General features: G+C 33.5%; 1 protein-coding gene across 2 annotated transcripts in view; it reads right to left on the bottom strand.

Moving 5' to 3' along the window:
- Positions 1-22,295, bottom strand: part of PCNX4 (pecanex 4) — a 48,708-nt gene that overhangs the window by 15,415 nt on the left and 10,998 nt on the right. For both annotated transcript variants that reach the window (XM_051977766.1, XM_051977767.1), the window contains exons 3-7: positions 18,517-18,696; positions 17,837-18,351; positions 17,546-17,646; positions 17,266-17,388; positions 5,371-5,734 (exon numbers count right to left, since the gene is read on the bottom strand). In XM_051977766.1, the coding sequence (XP_051833726.1) occupies positions 5,371-5,734; positions 17,266-17,388; positions 17,546-17,646; positions 17,837-18,351; positions 18,517-18,696 (1,283 nt within the window). The remainder of the gene's footprint in view (positions 1-5,370; positions 5,735-17,265; positions 17,389-17,545; positions 17,647-17,836; positions 18,352-18,516; positions 18,697-22,295) is intronic.

Here is a 22,295-nt window from a genome sequence, read left to right as displayed (position 1 = left end):
AATGGAAACACATTATTTATCCAAAGCTGTAAACAATTATAATTGCATTAATTACAACATAGTTTGATAAAAAGCCCTTAAAAAATATCATTCAGATTACTATATTTAGCAGTGCACATAGCTCAAAGCTTAACTGATCATCATGTTACAGGTATCAACTATTACAGCATTACAATCAGTACATCTGAAAGTACTTTTTAAGACTCTAATATGGACCATGAGGGCATTTATTATAGACAGCTTTGCTATGGCCCCCATGTAATCCTTCTGGTTTGGGGCCATTAGATACAAACAATGAAATCCATTTAACAAGCATTTATTATGTTGTGTTCTAGTTTGTATCAGTCATTGTGAAGAATATAACCCCCCCTACACACACACTATATTTTCCTTTTAAAAAAGTTATTTGAAAGATAAAATATTGTTCTTAATTAGTTTTTGAAAAAAGAATTATGAGGAGCAATGTTATTATATCATATTTTGGGAAACAGTGAAGGAAAAAAAATTCTACCTATCATATTAATAACATTACTACAGCTGTCATGAAATATAAATCATGAATGATTTTAACAAATATTGGTCAGTTGGTTTGTGTCAGACTCTTCATGAGCCTATTCGGGGCAAATATATTGGCATGATTTGCCATTTGCTTTTCCAGCTCAATTTACAGTTGAGGAACTAAGGCAAAGAGAAAGGTTAGGTGACTTGCCCAGGGTCATACTGCTTTTAAAAGTCTAAGAATAGATTTGAACTCAAGATGATGAGCCTTTCTGACTCTAGGCCCAGAAGTCTATCCATTCTAGGGCTTCTTAAATTTGTGATTTCTTTTCACCTGAGAAATTTTTATGTGATCATGGGTATACAGGTATATAAAATAGGTATATAGATCAAACATTTACTGATAATAAGTCACAATTTTGCAATCCCCACATTTAGTTACAAGATCCCACATGGGAGTATAACTCCATGTTAAATCACAGTTTAAGAACCTATCTGCCCATTTATTAACAATACCTATGTATCTTATTTTGTGGTTTATTTAATGTTTAATGTTATATACTTGTGGTAAAATATTAATTCATTTAAATGAAAAATGAGCTAAGAAAATTATTTTTATAGATTATTTTATGAAAAATGGGGAGAGGACATGATTTTTTTCTTATAAGAAAGGAGGAACTATCATGATATAAAGTTTGGAAACCATTGCAAAGCTTCTTAAAACTTTTTTCCTGGGCAACCCTTTTTGTTCAAGAAATTTTTTATTTGATCCCAGGTATGTAGGTATACAAAGAAATATTTACTAATAATGAATCATAATTTTGCATCCCCCACATTTAGTTATGAAAGACCATATGGGTTCATGACCCACAGTTTTAAGAAACTGGACCTTAGAGAATATAATCTTATCTTTCTCCCTACTCTATCATTTGTTATTATCAATCCCATCACTAAAGATCCTACCCAGAACTATTCAATTACTGTAATGATAATCTTTTAAAACTGTACAACAAAAAAGAATCTTTTCATGCCTAAAGTTAGCAGTAGTATTTAAATATAATGAGACTACATATCTGTTACTAGATTACACCTTTTCTTCAAAATGAACTTGAGAATTATGGTACAAGTTATTGTACAATTAGTACAAGGTGGAAAATCTGCAATGCAGCCATATGATCTGAGGGTAATAAGTTCACTTCCATCAAATATTCCATTTTCTTCCTGAAATCATTATTCTTAGTATTATATTTACTTGGGGGATAGGATAGGAGTGCTAAGGACAAAGGACAAAATTACCTAAAAATAAGTTTTGTTTCTTTAGCATTATTTTTCATCCCTTAACAACCTAGTCACAAAAACTTAATGTTTTTCAATATGACATATGGTCAGTTCCCATTCCTTTCCCATTAAAATGACAATAACAATACTAGTAAAAACTCATACTTACATACTATTTTTAGGTAACATTTACCTACAATCTCAATTTATCCTTATGACAACCCTGTGAGATACAGATAAGCAAACAGATGCTCATAGTAGTTAAATGACTTATCCATAATCAAAGTGTCTGGCAGAAGACTTGAACCCAGATCTTCCTGACTCCACAACCACAACTCAATTATAGGAAAAAACAAGGTCATGAGCTATGAGCTCCCTCTTCTCCATTCTTCTTCATTGCAAAGGCATTTTATTGCTCTCCTTTGGCTTCCCTGCTATTCATTTTTGATGTGGCCAATCCCTCAACCATTCTCTTCCAGGCCAACTCAAGTGTCTTGCCACTCTTTTTCTCCATCTTGACTCCTTGATAAACTACTCTATCCTGGTATCATGGCCCTAGTTTTTACTATATTCCTAATATAGGAATATGTTTTCTATATAGAAATATATTTACTATATTCCCTTCCAAGTCTCAGTCTTGGATCACTCCTACTATTTATTCCTTTACATTTGCTAGTGCACAAAGGTAGAGAATATCAAGACTGATTTATGTTACATAATCTCACTGGGGCTCTCACTGCTATTAGGTAATGCCTTTGTACTTGCCTTGTCCACTCACAATTTCATACTCCACAGAAACTCTTCCAAACTTTTTCAGCTTTCCTCAAACTTCCCACAGCTCCCTTTCACTATACTCTGTTGGCATCCTTGCTTCACCTTTAAAAAACCAAAGATATTTTGCCAAAAGCTCCCTCTTTTCTCTTGTCTCCTGGAACCCGTATGCTTCCTGCCATCTCTGCTCTTTCACCCTACCTCATGTGGCCTTATTCTTTAACAAGACTAAACCCTCTACTCACTTAAGTGATCCCATTTCATCCTGACTCCTCCAATAGAATGTCCCCTTTATCAAACCGAACCCCTTATTGATTTCTAATCTCTAATGGGTCATTCCCTCCCACCTACAAACATGTTTGTTTTCCCTATCCTGAGAAACCCTCATTGTTAACAATCAAGCTCTCTGTAATGCTTGTGTGGTTAAACTCCTTGAAAGGGCCATCTATAATAGATATCTCCATTTTTATACCCTTGCTCTCTTCTTATGTGGCTTCTGATCTTATCATACTATCCAAACTGCTCCCTCCAAAATTACTGATGATCTCATAGCTGCCAAATCTAATGGCCTTTTCTCAGCCTTCATTCTCTTTGATCTCCCTGTAGTCTGTGACAATGATCTCTCTCTCTCCTCGATACTCTCTTTTCTTGGGTTCCAAAAGCACTACTTTCTCTTGGTTTTCCTCCTACTTGTTTTACTGGTTGTTTCCTTTGCTAGATCCTCATCCAGAACACTTACCCTAACCATAGATGTGACAGGACACCAGGACCCTTTTCTCTTCTCCCTCAGTACTATCCAATTTGTGATCTCAGTTCCCATGGTTTTAATTACTATCTCTATGCAGATGATTCTCAAATCCACCTATCCTGCTCTAATCTCTCTGCTCACCTGCAATCTCACCTCTCAAATTGCCTTTTCGATGTCTTAAAATGGAAGTGCAATAGACATTTTAAACTCAAGTCCAAAAGCAAACTTGTTATCTTTCTTCCTAAATTCTTCCTTTCCCTATTACTGTAGAGGGCAACACATTCTCTCAGTCCCTTAAGATCCCAACCTAGGAGTTATCTTGGAAACTTACCATCTCTCACCCCACTTTCACTTGCAAGTATCCAACTTGTCAATTTTACCTTTCTACTGTCTATTGGAAATGCTGTCTTCTCTCCTCCAACTCTGAGACTACTAGTATCATCATATAGCTGGATAGTAGGCTGCTGGTGGTCCTGTCTGCCTCAAATCTCTCCCCACCTGAATCCATCCTCTGCTTTCACTGTCAAATTGAGTTTCCTAAAGTATAGGTCAGATCATGTCACCACCTACACTCACAATAAACTCCAGAGGTTTCTTATCTATCACTTCTAGGATCAAAAACAAAGTACTTTATTGGCAACTCAAAGTCTTTGAAAACCTAGACCCCTCCTATCTTTCCAATCTTCCTACCGGTCATTCTTCAGTCCACTAACACTGGCCTCCTGATTCTCCCATGAACAAGACATTCCATCTATTGGCTCTGAGAAAGTCCTCTGGCTATCCCCTAAGCCTGGTACACTTTCCCTCCTCAATTCCTTGAGAATCTTTAAATACCAACTAAAATCTCATCTTCTACAAAAAAGCCTTTACAAATTCTAGGAGCTTAATTCTCATACTTCTCTCTGGGTTATTTCCTATTTATCTAGTATGTACCTTGTTTTGTTCATATTTTGTTTGCCAATTAGACTGGGAGCTTTTCAAGAGCAGTGAAGATCTTTTGTCTCTTTTTATAGACCCAGTACTTAGCACACAGTGCTTGACATATAGTAGATTTTAATAAATGTTCATTAATTGAGAGAATAAATCTTCAATACTGTGGTGTTCTCTTCTTTTGTATAATTTATGATGGTGCTCTAGGTGCAGATTTCTTGGGGAGGTTTCCTGGAGGCAGCCTTAGTTTCAGTTTAGAATAATAATCACTTCAAATATAGCCAGCTGATAAAATCCAAATGTTTATTTTCTCCTTCCAAGTCTTGGGCCCGGTTAGCTTTCTTAGAGGCCTATCTCTCTCTGCTTGGTTCCAAGAGCGTCCTTTGTCTCTGCTTTCTTCAGCCTCCAGCCAGCACAAAAGTGGAAGATGGAATGAATCTGATTCCGCCTCCGAGAGTGGGCTTGTGGGCTTTTGTATCTCCCAGAGTGCTCTGTGTCTGGCCCTGAGAGCTTCTTGCTTATATGAGCTCTCTAAAGTTGTGAACACAAGCATTGTTTCTATCAGTTTCACTTAGTACCTTGTTTCAAGTTCTGGCCCGTAACATCTTCTTCTAAGAGGAGATCAATCATACTGAACCATGCTAAATTAGATAATTATTGTCTCTATTAACTCTAATGAGTTAACAGTTTGTAAGGATTCCAACAATACCATGCTGATTCTCTTTAAAAATTTAATTCATCTCAGGTACTTGAATTTCTCTATTGACTCAGATTCATACAAATATTTTAAAAATATTTGTGTTTTGATTACAGGACACAACCTTGAACTATGATAGAGTTCACAAATCATTTTCAATCAGTAAGATGAATCCTTTTAATTTGTCCACTATCACTTTTTGTGTTAATAAAAATAAAGATTCTAAACACTTTGGTAGTTTTGTTCATCTCAATAAGGAAAGGTAAATTTGTTTTTTTGCTTCTGGTCTGTCTTTTTTTTTTTTTTTTAATTTAATTTTTACATGTTGGTGTACTCAAAAGGCTCAAGTTTTTTTTTTTTTCCCCCTTGAGAAAGATAATCTTTTTTTGTACTGTTGTCTATACTAAATTTAGAGATGAAAATGCTCAAATACCGCTAAGTCACTTACCTAAACTACCAGCTGCCATTGCAGATCCAAGTGCAGCACTCAGACTCGGAACCATTTGTTCATAATAAACTGTATCTGGACAAATGCATGCTGTTGCCCCTACTGGTCCCGGCCAACTCTGAACTGGTCTTGGAAACCCAACCAAAAATACAGGAAGGGTAAAGAGAGGAAGCAAAGGAGAAGAAAGTAATGTAGAAAGAACTATGAAGGACATTACAACTGGCAAGAACACTATATTGAGCGTAATTAAAGTGGTGGTAGATTTTCGACGCTGTTTTTTCTCTGTCCATGATGTCAAGAGAACAGCTACAGCAAACTGCAATTTGGTGATAAACTGTAGCGCTCGATCACGAATCATGCCAACCTGCAAATATAAAAACAAATATAAAAACTCCTATTTATTCCAAATCTCAGAATTGGAAGAGACCTCAGAGAACATGTGGCCTAATTCAGACTTGATAGACTGTTTATGCAGTCTTTGCTTCAATATTTGCAATTTAGAGAGAATCTACTACTTTCCAAGGCAACACATTTCATTTTAGATGGCTTTGTTTCTATTTTTTTATATCAAGTCTTGGTGTGGGGAACAGGACTGTTTTATTCCTATTTGTCCCATTTTCCCACTGACTTTTTGCCTAGATGTCTTTCCTGGTATAGAAGCCCCTTTTCTATTACGGGACATTCTTTCAAAAGATTTATAAGCTTCTCTTTTTGAATTTCAACCCCAGTCAGAGACAAGCTCTAGCAAAATACATCAGAAGTTTCACATTTCTCTGTGGTCATTTTCCCTTTAACTGCTCATCACAACTTCACTTTTAAAAAGTAGAAAAAGCCTACAATTAACATTCTTATAAAGACAAACTAAACATTTAAAACACAGAAGGTAAATGCATTTTCCCAGTGTCAAGGGTTTTAGGATTCTAGGAGAATTTAAAGGGAGGGGAAAAAAAGATTTTTCCACAGGGGTCTATGGTAAGGTGGGGATGGGACGGAGTCCTCTCTTTCTACTCTGCCCTAGAACTACATCCAGATCTGGACCACTCTCTGAGGAGGCATTCTCTTGTATCCCAGGGCCCTCTCCAGATCAAGAAAACTATCCTGACATCTCCTGAGGTTCCTCCACTCCACCCAGTCTGCTCAGAGGTAGGTAGTCTCATAGAATACACTACTAGCACCTACCAAGATAGTGAAACTGAAGGGAATACCTTGAACAATGTAATGTCTGAGTCCCTCAACAGACCTCTTTGTGCTTGCCCTAAATTTATACTGCTCAATGGATAATATGCTTTTAGTCTTTTATACTTACCAGTATAAACCCATTGATTCTGAACTCCCGGACAGACATATACAAATCCCATTCTCCATTGTAAATTCTTAACTTCTTTATGTCTATCTATCTTAATTCTACTCTGCTAATGTCCCATTCCAAATCTGTCTCCCCCTTCCTCTGAGTTCTCTGGAATCCCAGTGACATAATTATCTAATTTCCTTTTCTTTTATACTTTTCCCTTTTTTATTCCTTCCAAATGCCAGCCTTTATTTTGCTCCTTCCTTCCAGTTTCTCCCTCTCCTGCTATCCTTTTCTTTGAAGTTCATACTACACAAATTTATCACTCAAACAAAAGGGCATTCTCCTTCCTCCATGAGTCTAGTGCCTAGTTTGAATTTCTTCTCTCCTCTCTATCTTCTAGCCTCACACTCAGGGATTTTAACATAGATATTGCTATTCCTTTCCCATACAACCCAAAATGAATCCCTCCCACAGACATTCTCCAGCTTATACATGCCTTTCCTTAAATGTTGTTCTGATGAGTAGTACAATCTAACAAGATCTAATCGTTACAGAGCATATGATAGAACTTTTTCTTTAAACTTTCCCCTCTCCTAATTTTCTTTTTAATGTTAAAGGCACCACCATCTTTCCACTTACTCAGGCTCCTAACCTAAGTGTCATCTTTGACTCCTTGCTTTACCATACCCTCCCTTCTCCATATAACCTGTAATAAAATCTTGTGGTTCCTACCTTTCTAAAATCTTTCTTATATTCATTTTTCTTTCCTATGACATTGCTACCACCTTGGCACATGTCTTCCTTATCACTGCATACCTAAATTATTGCAACAGCCTGTCTTGTGTCTCTCCCCACTTCAGTCCATCTTCCACCTAACTGTCAAAGTAACCTTACTAAAGCATAGCTCTGACTTTGTCACCCCCTTAATCAATCAACTCCAGTGGCTTCCTATTATCTCCAGGATATAATATAAAATCCTCTGTTTGGCTTTTAAAGCCAATCTTCTTATATTTCACTTTCCATTATGGATTAGACAATCCATTGTCTAATTCTGGGCATTTTCATTGGTTACTTGCCTCTCAGGCCTGGAATTCTTTCCCTCCCCATCTCTGGCTTCTGATTTCCTTAAAATTTCAGTTAAAATCCCACTTTCAGCAAAAAGACTTTCCTGGCCTTCCTCAATGATAAGTATCCTCCCTCTGCATTTGCCTTCAATTCATGTGTGTGTATCTGTTGCTTTGTTTATATGCTGACTTACCCAGCAAATTGTGAGTTCATTGTGGCTAGGAACTATTTTTGCCTTTCTTTATATCTCTACTGCTTAACACAGTGCCTGGCACATAGCAAATACTTAATAAATGCTTGTTGACTTAACCCTTGCCTTCTTATCTTTGGAAGTTATATCTTTATGGTAAGGTATGAGCGCACAAACTTTACTGGGTGTCATGTAATTTTGATACAATAGGATATGAGTGCACGAGACCTCACAAGTTGTCAGATGAACTGCTGCCTGGTTATACAAGTGTAACACTACATTTATATCTATTTAATTTGATCTTATTAGATCTGGCCCAACATTGGTCTGGCCACATATTTACAGAGATCCTTACTTTATAAAATATTCATAACAGAATTTAATGTGCTTAAAACAAAGTAAGTACCCATTAACTAGAAATTATGAAGTAACCTATGGTACAAGAATGTAATAGAATATTACTCATACCTTTAGAAATGATGAATATGAAAAATTCAGAAAAATATGATACATATTAACTGATAGAGAATTATGAAATCAATGACAAATAGTGACTAAAATAATAGGGGACAACTAAGTGGCAGGGAGCAGCTAGGTGACACAGTAGATAGAGTGCTGAGCCTGGAATTAACAACACTCACCTTCCAGAGTTAAAAATCTAACTGAGACATTTAACAGCAGGTACAATATTTTTAAATTTATAGATCCCAGGTTAAGAACTCGTTCTACTTAGTATTTGACAAAAATTGCTGGCAAAACTGGAAATTAGTATGACAGAAACTCACACCTAAAACGCTATACCAAAATAAGGTTAAAATGGGTTCAGGATTTAGACATAAAGAGCGGTACTATAAGCAAATTAGAAGAACAAAGGATAGTTTACTCTCAGATCTGTAAAGAAGGAAGGAATTTGTGGCCAAAGAAGAACATTATGGAATGCAAAATGGTAATTTTGATTATATTAAGTTAAAAAGTTTTTGTACAAACAAAACCAAATCAGACAAGAAGAGAAGGGAAATAGCAAACTGGGAAAAAATGTTATATCCAAGAGTTCTGATAAAGGCCTCATTTGTAAAATATATAGAGAGTTGGCTTGTATTCTTAAAGAATACAAGCCATTCTTCAATTGATAAATGTCAAAGGATATGAAAAGACAATTTTTAGATGAAGAAATTGAAGCCATTTCTAGTCATATGAAAAAATGTCTAAATCACTTGATCAGAGATATGCAAATTAAGATACACAGATTGGCTAAAATGACAGGAAAAGATAATGATGAATGTCGGAGGGGATGTGGGAAAACTGGGATACTAATAACATTGTTGGTAGAGTTGTAAACTGATCCAACCATTCTAGAGAGCAATATGGAGCTATGTCCAAAGGGTTCTTTGATCTACTCACAGGACCTGTATTTTAAAAGAAATCACAAAAAAGGGTAAAGAACCCAAGTGCAAAAATGTTTATAGCAGCCCTTTTTTGAAGTGGCAAGAAACTGGAAACTGAGCAGATGCCCATCAGTTGGAGAATGGCTGAATAAGTTATGGTATATGAATCTTATGGAATAATATTGTTCTATAAGAAATAATCAGCAGGATGATTTCAAGGCCTACAGAAACTTACATGAAATCAAGCTAAGTGAAGCGAATAGAACCTAAAGAACATTGTAAATAGCAACAACTAGATTACATGATGATCAATTCTGATGGACGTAACTCTTTTCAAAATCAAGGTGATTCAGGCCAACTCTAACCCAGAAAGAGCATTGTGGGGACTGAGTGTGGATCACAACATAGCCTTTTCACTTTTTTTTGCTATTGTTTATTTTCATTTTGTTTTCTTTCTCATTTTTTCTCCTTTTGGATCTTATTTTTCTTATGCAGCATAATAATTGTGGAAATATGTATAGAAGAATTGCACGTGTTTAACATACATTGAATTGCTTGCCATTTAGGAGAGATGGGGGAAAGGAGGCAGAAAAAATTTGGAACAGGATTTTGCAAGGATGAATGCTGAAAACTATCTATGCATGTGTTTTGAAAATAAAAAAAATTAAAAACTAAAAACAATAAATAAATAAAGGAGGAGAAAAAAAGAACTGTTCTAAAATCTATTCACTTGTTTTCTTGGAGACAGGTACTAAAAATGTTGCATGGACTATGCCATGAAAACGCACAGATATTCTTTAAAAACAAAATGAAAATAGGATTTTTAAAGCTTTGTTCTAGTTAACAATGCTTTTCTGTTTCCATGTCTGGCTCAGGGGATAAAGCGCTGTACCTGAAGTCAGGAGAACCTGAATTCAGAGCCCTCCTCAAGTACTTAATAGCCTGGGAGTATCATTTAAGTCCATCTGCCTTAGTTTCCTCAGTGGTAAACTAGGGATAATATAGCATCTACCATAAATATCGGTAAGCACTTGGTAAATAATAGCACTAATAAAACCTTTCTCTCTTTTTTTCCTTCTTTCCCCTTCTCAATGTTTACTGCTACGTTATGCTTGAGTAAACAGTGAATATTGGTAACACATGCCTTTTTTATAAACTACATGGGTTTTTACATTAATCCTTAAAACTTTTGTTTGAAGCTACAAAGGAAGAGAAACAGCAGTAGTTATTTTACCTTATAGAGAAAATGAAATAGGAAATCTAAGGAAAGACCTTTTCTCATTCTAAACAACTTTGCAGTTATTGCTTTAATCATCTTCATAATTCAATTCACACCCCCCCCTTGAATTTGTCAATGAGCACATGAATGTCAATCAACAGAATTATTTACTGCTTTATTATTTTTAGTCAATTCCCAAAGTTAAAGCTAACTTCTTGATCTTATTTGCCCAGAAAATAAATATTTCTTTATCTTACAATAAAATGGAAGACATATTTATTGGGTCCTCTGCTTAGTATATAATTAAGCAGCTGATACTATACAGGTCTCTGAGGAAAAATTCATTGGTAGATAATGTTATTTAATATAGTTTCTACTTCTTTTCATGGACTTGTAAATAAATCTTCAATTTTTTAAACCATATGCTTGCAAAAGGAACTGTTCACATTACCTGGGGTGACATCAGATAGTGAAGTTCCTCAATTAATCTGGATGCAAATGATAAACTGGAAGACAGCTAAAGAAAATGCTAACAGCCATAAGATAAAATATGTTATTCATGAACAGCCAAGAGGCCATTATAACTGGACTGAAGAGTATATAGTGCTAAATAAAGTATAAGAAGACTGAAAAATAGGAGAGGGATAGGTTCGGAGAGATCTGAATGCCAAATAAGGCATTCTCTCTTTGATCCTGAAAGTGACAGAATATCAAGGGGCTCTGAGTAACTGGTGACATAGTCTGACCTGTGCTTTAAGAAAATTACTGTGGCAGTAAAATAGAAAATGGATTGAAATAGTGAGACTTGAGGCTGGTAGAAGTACCAGCAGGCTATGGCAACAGTCCAAGTGTGATAAAGGGCTGTATTAGAGTAGTAACCATGCCAGAGGCAGGAAAGGTGTGTATAGAAGAGACAATGCAGAGATAAATTTGACAGGTCTTGGTAACATAGTGCATATGGGAGATGACACCTAGGTTAAGAACCTGAAGGACTGGGAAGAATTGTATTGCCCTCGATAGTGATAAAGAAAGGGCAAGAGGGGTGTTTTTTTTTTGGGGGGGGAGATAAAGAATTCAATTTTTCTGTGAAATATAAAGCAAAATTCTTAGCTGAGAATCTTGGGGGGAGGGGGGGAGTAGCCACCTACGGCAAATTTGAAGAATGAAAACACTTGGAAAAGTTGCTCTGAAAAAGTGGGATAGTGAGTTTATGTGGCAAGTACAGAAAGATTAGCAATGAATATCCAAATGAAGTTGTATAACACAACTTTTTGTGGACCCAATCAGCATAGTTTTCTTATTTTCTCCACCTTCAATTAAAGGTGTTGTATAAGAATGAAGGTGGTAAATGGTGGGAGCAATTCAAAGCTAAGACTTTGGTAAAATGGCAAAGGATTCCTGAGGTTAATAAAGTTGAACTGGTTTACCAAGGGGTCAAGATGGAGAAAACAGCCTATATTTCTTCCCTTGAGAAATGTCTGTTTATATCCTTAGACCATTTATTAACTGCTGATTAATTCTTCCTTATAATAAATGAGACCTTTATCAGAGAAACTTGCTCTAAAGATTTTTCCAGTTGTTTCTCTTTTAATCTTAATTTTTTAGATGTTTGTACAAAATATTTAATTTCATATAATCAAAATTATGAATGTGTTATCTTTTGTGATTTTCTCTATTCCTTCTTAATCATTAACTTTTCTCCTATCCATAGATTTGATATATTATAATTTTTTTCCCCAAGTCTCTCATTTCTTTATGATGTAACCTTTTATATATAGGTCACATATAATTTATATATAAATAATTTATCAAAGATATATTATATACAATATATAATTACATATTATACATATAATTCCTCTACATATAATTTATCTTTGTAATTAAGATATAAGATGTTAGTCTAAATTTAATTTCTTCCATATTGTTATCTAACTTCCCAGTAGCATTAATCAAATATTAAGTCCCTGTTCCAGTAGCTTAGGTATTGTTTATTGAATATTGCAGAATTAAATAAATTTGCTTCCCCATGTTGTGACCCTCATTTGTTCCACCAATAGATCTATGTTCTAAACAATACCAAATTGCTTCAATAATTACCACTTTCAGTCTGAGATCTGGAACTGAATGGGGAGGGAAACTGTTCCCTTTACAATTAAACTGTGTCCCCTTTTTGATCTGAGAGATCAGGATCTCCCAGGCTCCAAGGAGTCTAGAGAGAGGGCCCATCTTTCTAGGATGAGAGAAGCAACACTATTCAAGAGCAAATCAATTCCCATTGATCTTTTTGAAATTGTAAATTCTCATTCATTTGGGAAATCCTGGCCTGATCAGCTCAAGCTATTACAGCTCCTCACCAAGAGCTACCCATAACAGCCAACTGGTTTCCTTAAACTCATCCTTGCAGAGGCCCAAAACAGGAACATGCCATGCCAAGAAACCTCTCTTTTTCCTTAGCATAGCTGCTTGCGAGGACCCTCTGCCCTCTGAGAAGACACTCTCTTCTCGATGTCGACCTCCATTTCCCTAAGAGGATTTTGCCACTATGCAAGTCAGTCTCTTAGCAAAACTGGCTTCCTGTCCAACAACAAACTTTCATTTTTATCAATTAATAATTTGGGGTTTCATGAATTCTTTCATGAAAAACCTGTGCTGACCATAAGGAATTTTAACAACTCTCTAACTGCCACTAACCTTATGAGAACTATCAAAACTCCTTCATTCCTATATATTTTTATAATTTCTTTTGAGATTCTTGACCTTTTCCCCTGCATATGAATTTAATTACTATTCTGCTAATTCTATAAAGTAATTCTTTGGTAGTATGATTGGTATGGCACTGAATATGTTAATTAAATTAAGTAGTTTTGTCATTTTTATTACATTGGCTTACTTTACTTATAAGCAATTAATATTTTCCCAATTATTTAGATCTGTATTTCTATAACAGTTGTTTATAGTTATATTTATATAGCCTTAAGTGAGAAAAGTGGATTCTCAAATATTTTATACATTTTAGAGTAACAAAATGGATTTTCTCTTTCTTTCCCTTCCTGCTGGGTTTTATTGGTATTATATAAAAATGCTGATGATTTATGTGGATTTATTTTACATCCTTCAAGTCTCAAAGATGGCAGAATAGAAGGAAACAGTCTAATTCAATTCTATCACACCACTAAACAAACATCTGATTAACTCCTTAGATAGCATCAAATACAATCCAGATTACCTCAGTAAAAGGCTTAGATCTCAGGGGTAATAAATTCCCTTTGGGAAGATTCACTCAAAAAAATCCCAACTGGCTTAGCAGGAAGAAACTAAAATGAAAGACAGATTTTTGTTGCTAAAGTTTTTTGAAAAAGCTTAATCCAAAACACACCTAAGGAAAATAAACTAACTTCAGCCCTGACAGCTGATTTAAAAAATAAATAAATAAACAAACAGGATCGTTTTAACCTCTCTCTTCCTTTCCTTCAAACAAAAGACCTCTACAAAATCTCTTTCACCAGAAGAGGAATTCCTGGAATTTAAAAGACAATTAAAGAAAGGGCCTCTCATTTCTCTTTCTTTTTTTCCCATTGAAAAGGTTTCACAAAGTCTGATTACTAGAAAGGAGAATTTTAAAGAACATGAAGAAGATAAGCAAGAGTCTTTAACTGATTTGATCCTGAGATTAGGGAAGATCTAGAACTTAACTCCTGAGGCCTCAGCAACAAAATGCATAAACAATAGCAAAAATATTAAATTAAATTAACATTTATGATGCCAGAGCTGGCCACAAAATAAACCTGGAAGAAGGAAATAATTTAAAATCTTTTGATCAACATCTCAAAAGAAAAAAAAAAATTGTCCATAAGAACAAATGGAATTGTTTGAAGAATAGCTGCACAAATTTTAAAAACAGATGTTATAAAAAATGGAAGAATTGGAAAAAGGATCAACAGTTTAACAAAACAGGTGTAAAACTTTTACCTAATAACAAACACTCTAAAAATCAAAATGAACCAAAAATGGAAGTTAATGATCCTGAGGCAAGAATATTTAAAGCAAAAGTCAAAAGAATTAGAAAGCAGAAGAAAACGTATTTCATATAAAAAACAATTTAAATTTAGACCAAGAAAAATTAAGTCAAGGAGAGATAACTTAAGGATTATGTGAAATATATCACCAAAAAAATAATAAGCTAGATACCCTATTTCAAGTAATCATTAAAGAAAATTACCCAGACATATTATAACAAGAAGGTAAGCTAAAACAGAAAGACTTCACTGGTCACCTCCTGGAACTTCAAAATGAAAACTCCCAGAAATGCCATTGCTAAAATCTAGAATTTCTAGAATAAAGAAAAACATTAAAAAGAGAAAGAGAATTTAAATATCAATGAAACGAGACAATCAAGACTGTATGGGAAGTAGAAGTTATCACTTTAAAGAAGCAGAAAATATGGAATGAGATATTCCAAAAGACAAAAGATAAAGGACACAAACACAAATAACATACATAGTAAAAGTTAATATAATCTGTGTGGGATGGGTACTAGATCCCCTTTCCCAAATTAATTAATCAGAGACATCTTCAGGTACAAAGAGAAAGCATTTATTTAATCCCTGAAGGGAGTGGTCCAGACACAACTCCCCTTTGTGTACTCATGGAACCTGGCCTGCTTTGGGCTTATCCAGAATTTAAAAGCAAAAAAACCCAAGCCTTTTCATTAGTTAGATTAAAAGGATGTAACCATCTTTGGCCAATGGTCACCAATGTTGTCTGCCTTCTATAGGTCATCATACTTCCTATAACTTCACTAACTTCCTGAATCCCAGGGTTCAAGGTCTGGGTATAGGGATCATGTGACTTAGGCCTAGTCTCATACACTTGAGAAAACTTCATCCAATCAGTTCCATTACTCCTATAAAAAAAGAAATATGCTTTCAATGAAATAGTAGCTTTTTAAATATTCCTAGTGAAAAAACAAGAGCTGAAAAGGAACTTAACAAAAAAGCAAAGAGAAAAACTTTATAAAAAAAACTACATGCCAACAATCAGAAAGGTAAACTGTTTACATACTAAAAGAAAAAGGCAATTCTAAATTTCTTTTAGAAATCCAATGTCACAAGGTGAGTCACAGAAATGATCACAAGACAGAATAACAAAATACTTGTAAATAGTTTTGTTAAAAAGATATAAGAATAGAGAGTGTGTAGAATAAAGAGAAAGACACATCAAGGGAAGATGAGATAACTTGTTAAGATATAGTATTAGATTAAGTAAGCAAAACAAAAGGTAAACATGGAAGGAGTAAAGGAACATATGAACTTCATTTTCATCTACACTAGTCAAAAGGGGACTCAACACATATATACATACAAAGAGTGTAGTAAGAGCATACATTCAATAGGAATGAAGAAGGAACAAGAAGATGAGAAAAGGGAAGATGAGAAAAGGTAAATATAGGAATGGCAGCTAAGTGGCCTGAACACAGGCCTGGAGTCAAGAAGACCGAGTTCAAATCTGGCCCCAAACACTGCTTCATATCACTGGGTATGTCACTTAACCCTGTTTGCCTCAATTTTCTTATCTGTATAATGAGGTAGAGAAGGAAATGACAAACCACTCAAATATCTTTGCCAAGAAAATCCTAAATGGGATCATGAACAATCAGAAATGGCAAAAAGTAAATACAGAAAGGTATTAGTCATAGGCAAAATTTAAAGCTTGGAAAAATAGAAGGGGAAGAAGAGGATAAAAGGAAAAATATAAAGGGCACCAACTTGAAATAAATAAAGAGATATACAGAGATGAAAAAGAGTAAGAGACTAGAATAGAGGTAAATAAACAATTAATATAACTGGCATGGGATGAATCTGTCCATAAATAGAAAAGGTGAGTCGAATGGGATGGAAAATACCATCTGTATCTAAAGAAAGAACTATGGAGACTGAAGATGGATTGAAGCATACCATTTTTACCTTTTTTTGTTTGCTTTAGCTTTCTCATGGCTTTTCCCTTTTGTTCTGATTTTTCTTTCCCAACATGACTAATATAGGATTACACAACCTTTATTAGATTGTTGTCTTGGAGGGGAGAAAGTAAGGGAGGAAGAAAAAAAATTTGGAACTCAGAATCTTACAAAAATGAATGTTGAAAATTATCTCTATGTAATTGGAAAAATAAAATACAACTAAAATGGAAAAAAAAAAGATGATAGTGTAAAGCACAAAACCTATGTGTTACCTCTTCCAGAAGAGAGATGAGTTCCTTGACAACAGAAAATATTATCTTGCTTTTCTATGCCTTACTCTAGTATATGGAATAGCATATAATACACAGTATTTAAAAAGTTTTTTCATTCATTGCAAAAAATATGCTACTTCTACAGATTTTCTTCTTAACTACAAGTTTAGTAATTCTACCCACATATATAATAATTCTACTTTAAATGATCAATGGATATCTTAAGACCTCAGATTGGTATTTTGAGTGGAAGGTACACTAGAAAGTAGACTGGTTGTCTTTTTCCTACATTTCAACATTTCCCAACACTTAATTTTTGCTCAATACAGTCAATAATATCACACTAGTTTAATATTTTATAATTTACAATTCTCAAACTTTTTTAACCAAGGTAAATTACCTAGCTTCTAATCAAAGACAGGAATGGTCAAATGACATAACAACTTCTCTCAAACTGAGAGAAAACAAAGAGAAAAGAACCATGCTGTTGGTTATTAAAATCAATAAAATTTACCAAAAGAAGTCGGATTCCTGTGTCCAGGCTTCTGTTCCACCACAAGTCCTTATTGAATATGAGTAACTGCATCAATGATACAACTACTATTTCCAATAATGCATTTTCTGTATTCTGCCATACCTGTAGTAAATACATTGACAATTTTTAATAGGAAAAATTTACTTCTTCTAAACAAAAATATAATCTCCTTGACTTCATTGGTTACACATATTTAGAGAAGTCAAACATTTCCTCAATATAGCAAAAGGAAAATACTTCAAATGCACAAAAAAGTTACCATTCTAAAAGCTCTTGTAAATCCAATGCAAATAGGTACAGAGTGAAGTACTTGTAAGGAACTGTCAAGTGAAAGAAATGCGATCATAGCAAAAGGTGACACTGAAATAACAAAGAACAAAAATTAAACTTTGCCATTGGAAATGCCTTCTACCATACTCTAATATGGAAAATTGAGATAACTGCATAATTCAACTAACTGAGAAATTATGATAGTAAATCATTTTTTAAACTAGTAAAGTATTATAAAATTCAGAAATTTAGTGATGTGTTATTAAATTGATTTTCCTACCTAGAGTTAGCAATATTCGTCTGACAACACCAACTTTCACAAGTCTTGTTTGCTTCTCCAAGAAGACAGTCACAGTTCTTGTATCCTTTGGATAGAAAGGATTTCGGAAAATTCCAAATATATATACACTTTGAATTTCCCTAAGCAGCCACGTTACTATAAATAGTACCATCAGAATATAACTAACAATAGTCTGGGGGCTGGTTCTAGAAAAGGCTGAAAAACCAACAAAGATATGCAGAAGGCTAACTTCAACTAGTGCTAAAACTAGTAAAATGAAATAAAAAAGATAATCCCGCCACCCAAACTGTTTTTTTGAACTATTATGTAGAGTCTTATATTTGTCTGGTGCTCTCTGTCTGATTTTGCTTGCAAGCACAGAATGACCAATCACACTTAGATTAAGACTTAGTAAGAATCCAAATCCAGTCATGAAAAGTACCACACCAATAGTGCTGGGAATGAAATAGGATGCTATAGCTGTTCCAGCAGAAACAAGAAACATTACTATTAACCTGTGAAGAAAAGAAAAAAAAAAGATTTCTGTAACTTTTGTTACAAAGGAAGGTTCACATTTATTTGGAAATAAATGCAACATAAAAGCAAAAAGCATTAATAAAATTAAAAAAAAAAAAGAAAAATGTTATAGCTTTTTCAACATTTTCCAAAAAAAAATTTACCTTAGGTGGCTTGACATTGGTGAACCTCCAAGGACAAACTCCAAAACCTGCTCCATTCCCCACAGAAAAAGTGCATCAGGTGGGGGCAGAGTCCCCATTGCCCATAGTATGGGCAAAAATACAAAGAAGATGTGCAAAATTTGATTGATTTGCTCTATAGCTGGCAAATTAACTGTAAACCTACAAAAAATTAAAAATTATACCAAAATAAGTTATTACATGATATTTCAGCAGACTATAAGTTCCCTGAAGATAAGAATGGTTTTAATTTGTCTTGTATCTCCATCATAGTATCCAAAATGTAGCTGACATTTACTGGTTAAATTGAATTGATCTGGAACTATCTATTCCAATCTTCTCATTTTACAGAAGAGACTTTGATAAGATTACTGAATTGGTCATTCATTCATTTGATAAATATTTTTAAAGCAACTTCTGTGGAACTGGCACTATGTTAAGGGCTGGGGATACAAATAGAGGCAAAAGACAGTCCCTGACTTCAAGGAGTTTGCAATATTAATTGAAGTCACAGAACCAGTAAATTGCAGAGCTAGAATTAGAACTCAAGTCCTGACTTTCAATCTTTTGGTGATCTCTTATATCAAGGTACATTATGAAGGCTCTTTCCAGAAAAAGAAACCCAAATACAGTAGACAGTTCTTCCTCAAATCTACATAGATAGCACAATTCAAATATTTAAGAATAATCTTAATATGAATTATTCATGAATGGATACTCTTAAAGTCAATTAACTGAGTTCAATTCAGAGACAAAGATAATAATAATCCAATAATAATAATTCCAATAATTCCAAGAGATCCTTTACCTTTAGTTTTCTAACATGAAAAGAGAACCACGAGCAAATTTTGAAGACCTTGAGCTCAAAGAATACAAGGAAAGATAACACTACTAACTCTACTACTGAAGAACACAGAAATTATTGAAATAAATGCATTAAAAGCAGAGAGAGAGAGAGAGAGAGAAGACACACAGATAGATGGAAGGAGGGAGGAAGGGAGATAGGAAAGGAAGAGAGAGAGAATGTACTTCCCAGATATTAAAACACCTCCTCTGAAATAGGAGAATGCATATCCTTTATATTTTTTAAACAAAGGAAAAACGACCTTAAAGTTAGCAGTATAATGCTAAATTATTTGTCAATAGTTACTACAGTTGTAATTTAAAATCTTCTGGGAGTGGGTGTTCAATTTTTTTTACATGCAAACAAAAATTTTTAATATTTGCTCTTTAAAGTTTTGAGTTCCAAATTTTCTGCCTCCTTCCCTTCCCTCTTGAAAAAGGAAAGCAATTTTGAGTGCAGTCATTAGTGCTAACTTTTTAAAAAACCAATTTCATTTAGTTCTTAGAAGAAAACATTTTAGTCACAAAAAGCAATCACATTATCTAAAACAAGTCAATGGAAAGGCCATAGTTGTGTAGGAAAAAAAATTATTTTATATTGTTCAGAGCCATTCTACTTAAAATGACATGTTCTGTGCGTGGGTGTGTATGTGTGTATATATGTTTGTGTACATTAATTTAATTCGATCATGACTTAATTCAATGTTATTTATAGTAAGACCAAAGGAAAAAAAAATCCAATGATGGCATGGTAAGATCATCTGTGTGTGTGTAAGCAGGATTAATTTTATGACTAATGAAAAACGAATTAATCTATTGCAGTAGGAAATTCAATTGTATTACAATTTGTATTTATAATGTTTTTTTTTCTCTTTTTAATTGGGAAAACATTTGTTTTTATTTTTATTCACTCAAGAACATATTTCTGATAATGTTTTGGGAAGGGAAAATTTGTTAACCTTGTGGAAAAGTATCAAACCGGGTCACATGAAGTAGAAAGAATATCAGATCTGGAATAAGGAAACTTGCTTCACTAGCCCTTGGTTAAGCCAATTAGCTGCTTGGGGCTTGGTTACTTCATCTGTAAAAAAAGGATAATGAAGCATGTACTTCCTATTTTTTTTATTGTTGTGAGGAAAAAAAAGGGACTGTAAATCTCAGAATGCTACGTAAATATAAATGAAACAACTCGAAGGCCTACTTAAGGAAAAAATATATAATATTTATATACTAATGGAAAAATAACAGAATCAACTTAAGATGATAAAAAATATTCAGTTCTTGCTAATTAAGATGATTAAACAAAATGAGAGTAAAGTATTATTAAAAACAGAACAATTACTTATATCTTAAAAAGAGATGGAATATTATTTGTTTTGGCTTTTCAGGTTACCTATAATCAAATCTTAAGAGATAGTGCCTCAGAAAACAACCACATTCAATTGAAGAGACAATTCTTTATATTTGCCTCCTTCCCTTCCCTCTTGAAAAAGGAAAGCAATTCTTTATATATTTTTATATATATATATAATTTATATATTTAAATATTGATTAATAAATATGCTCATAAAATCATTTTTATTTATTAGTTTCCCATAATTCTTCTTAATTAACTAAGCAGAAATGACCAACATTTATGCTAATTTTTACTTTCCATTGACATATAGTAGAGGAAGTATTTTATGATTTTCTTGGAACTTTTTTTCTCTTGAAGAAATATGCTAAAACAAAAAATTATTTTAATAAAAGGTATATTAGCTATTAAATCCAGTCAGGTTTTTAGCAAAAAATTTATCTTAATATTAGTTTAAGAATAAGTAATATGCAAAAGGTATGAAGAATAGTAATCATGTTATACTTTTCTTTCACTAAATCTCTGCTGGATGTTATTCAAGGAGCTGACCTTCCAAATGAAAATCAGGATATATATCATCAGGTTTCCAATTACCATTTTAAAACAAAGAATGGTTTATAGGCTGAAGGAAAAAAAAAAAAAACTATTTTGTAAATTATGATTCTGGAAAGAAAATCTCTATAAAAGAAAAAAACCACCTTTCTTTTTGTTAAAGGGGTATATATGTATAGATATATGTTGAAATACCATTTCTTCACAACTTTTTAAAAGGAGTATTCAAGTACAATCTATCTGATTAACTTTGCAAATCATAGTACCAGAAAAGAGACCACCATGTAAATATGCTTTCTTCTAAAGTCATTAACACATTATATTTGGTGTTAAGACTATATAAATACTATAGTCCGTGCTGTTCATATGTAGTATAACTAAAGTGACTATATTAAAAAAAAAAAAGAAAAATACTAGGAGTTAGTCAGTTTTATTTTACTGACTAAAATATATATAAGTGCTTGTTATAACTCTACTTGGATACAAACCTGGAGAACAGAAAGCTGCAATCTATAGAAAGAGAATTAAGAGTCAAACTAAGGGGAGAAGAAGCAAAAATAATTATCATTTAGTAAATTTTCCATACAAATTATAGGGAACTAAGCACATTTGTTTTGGTATTTGAGCTAATTTCATCAAAAGATTCATGTGTAGCTCTTTTACAAATTGGTATTAATTATGGGCTTGGTTACTTTTTACATTCTATCATTTTATCAATTTTAAATCTCATCTATTTAAAAACATTATTTATGAAAATATCATACACAGAATATTTTTTAAAATAAAAATATAGCCAGAAAGAATCACACAAAATGAAATGGACAGTTTTGACTATTTAAAATTAAAAATATTTTGTACCCAAAATTCTGATCTAGTAAAAATTTGAAAAGAAACAAGTAACAGGAAAAAAATCTTTGTAACACGTTTCTCTGATAAAGGTCTCATTTGTAAGATATATAAGGAATTAATTCAAATTTATGAGACTAAAAACTATTCCTCAATAGATAAATGG

Source organism: Antechinus flavipes, chromosome 2 (assembly GCF_016432865.1).
Source record: "Antechinus flavipes isolate AdamAnt ecotype Samford, QLD, Australia chromosome 2, AdamAnt_v2, whole genome shotgun sequence".
Classification (NCBI taxonomy): domain Eukaryota; kingdom Metazoa; phylum Chordata; class Mammalia; order Dasyuromorphia; family Dasyuridae; genus Antechinus; species Antechinus flavipes.
This window is presented reverse-complemented; position numbering and strand designations above follow the sequence as displayed.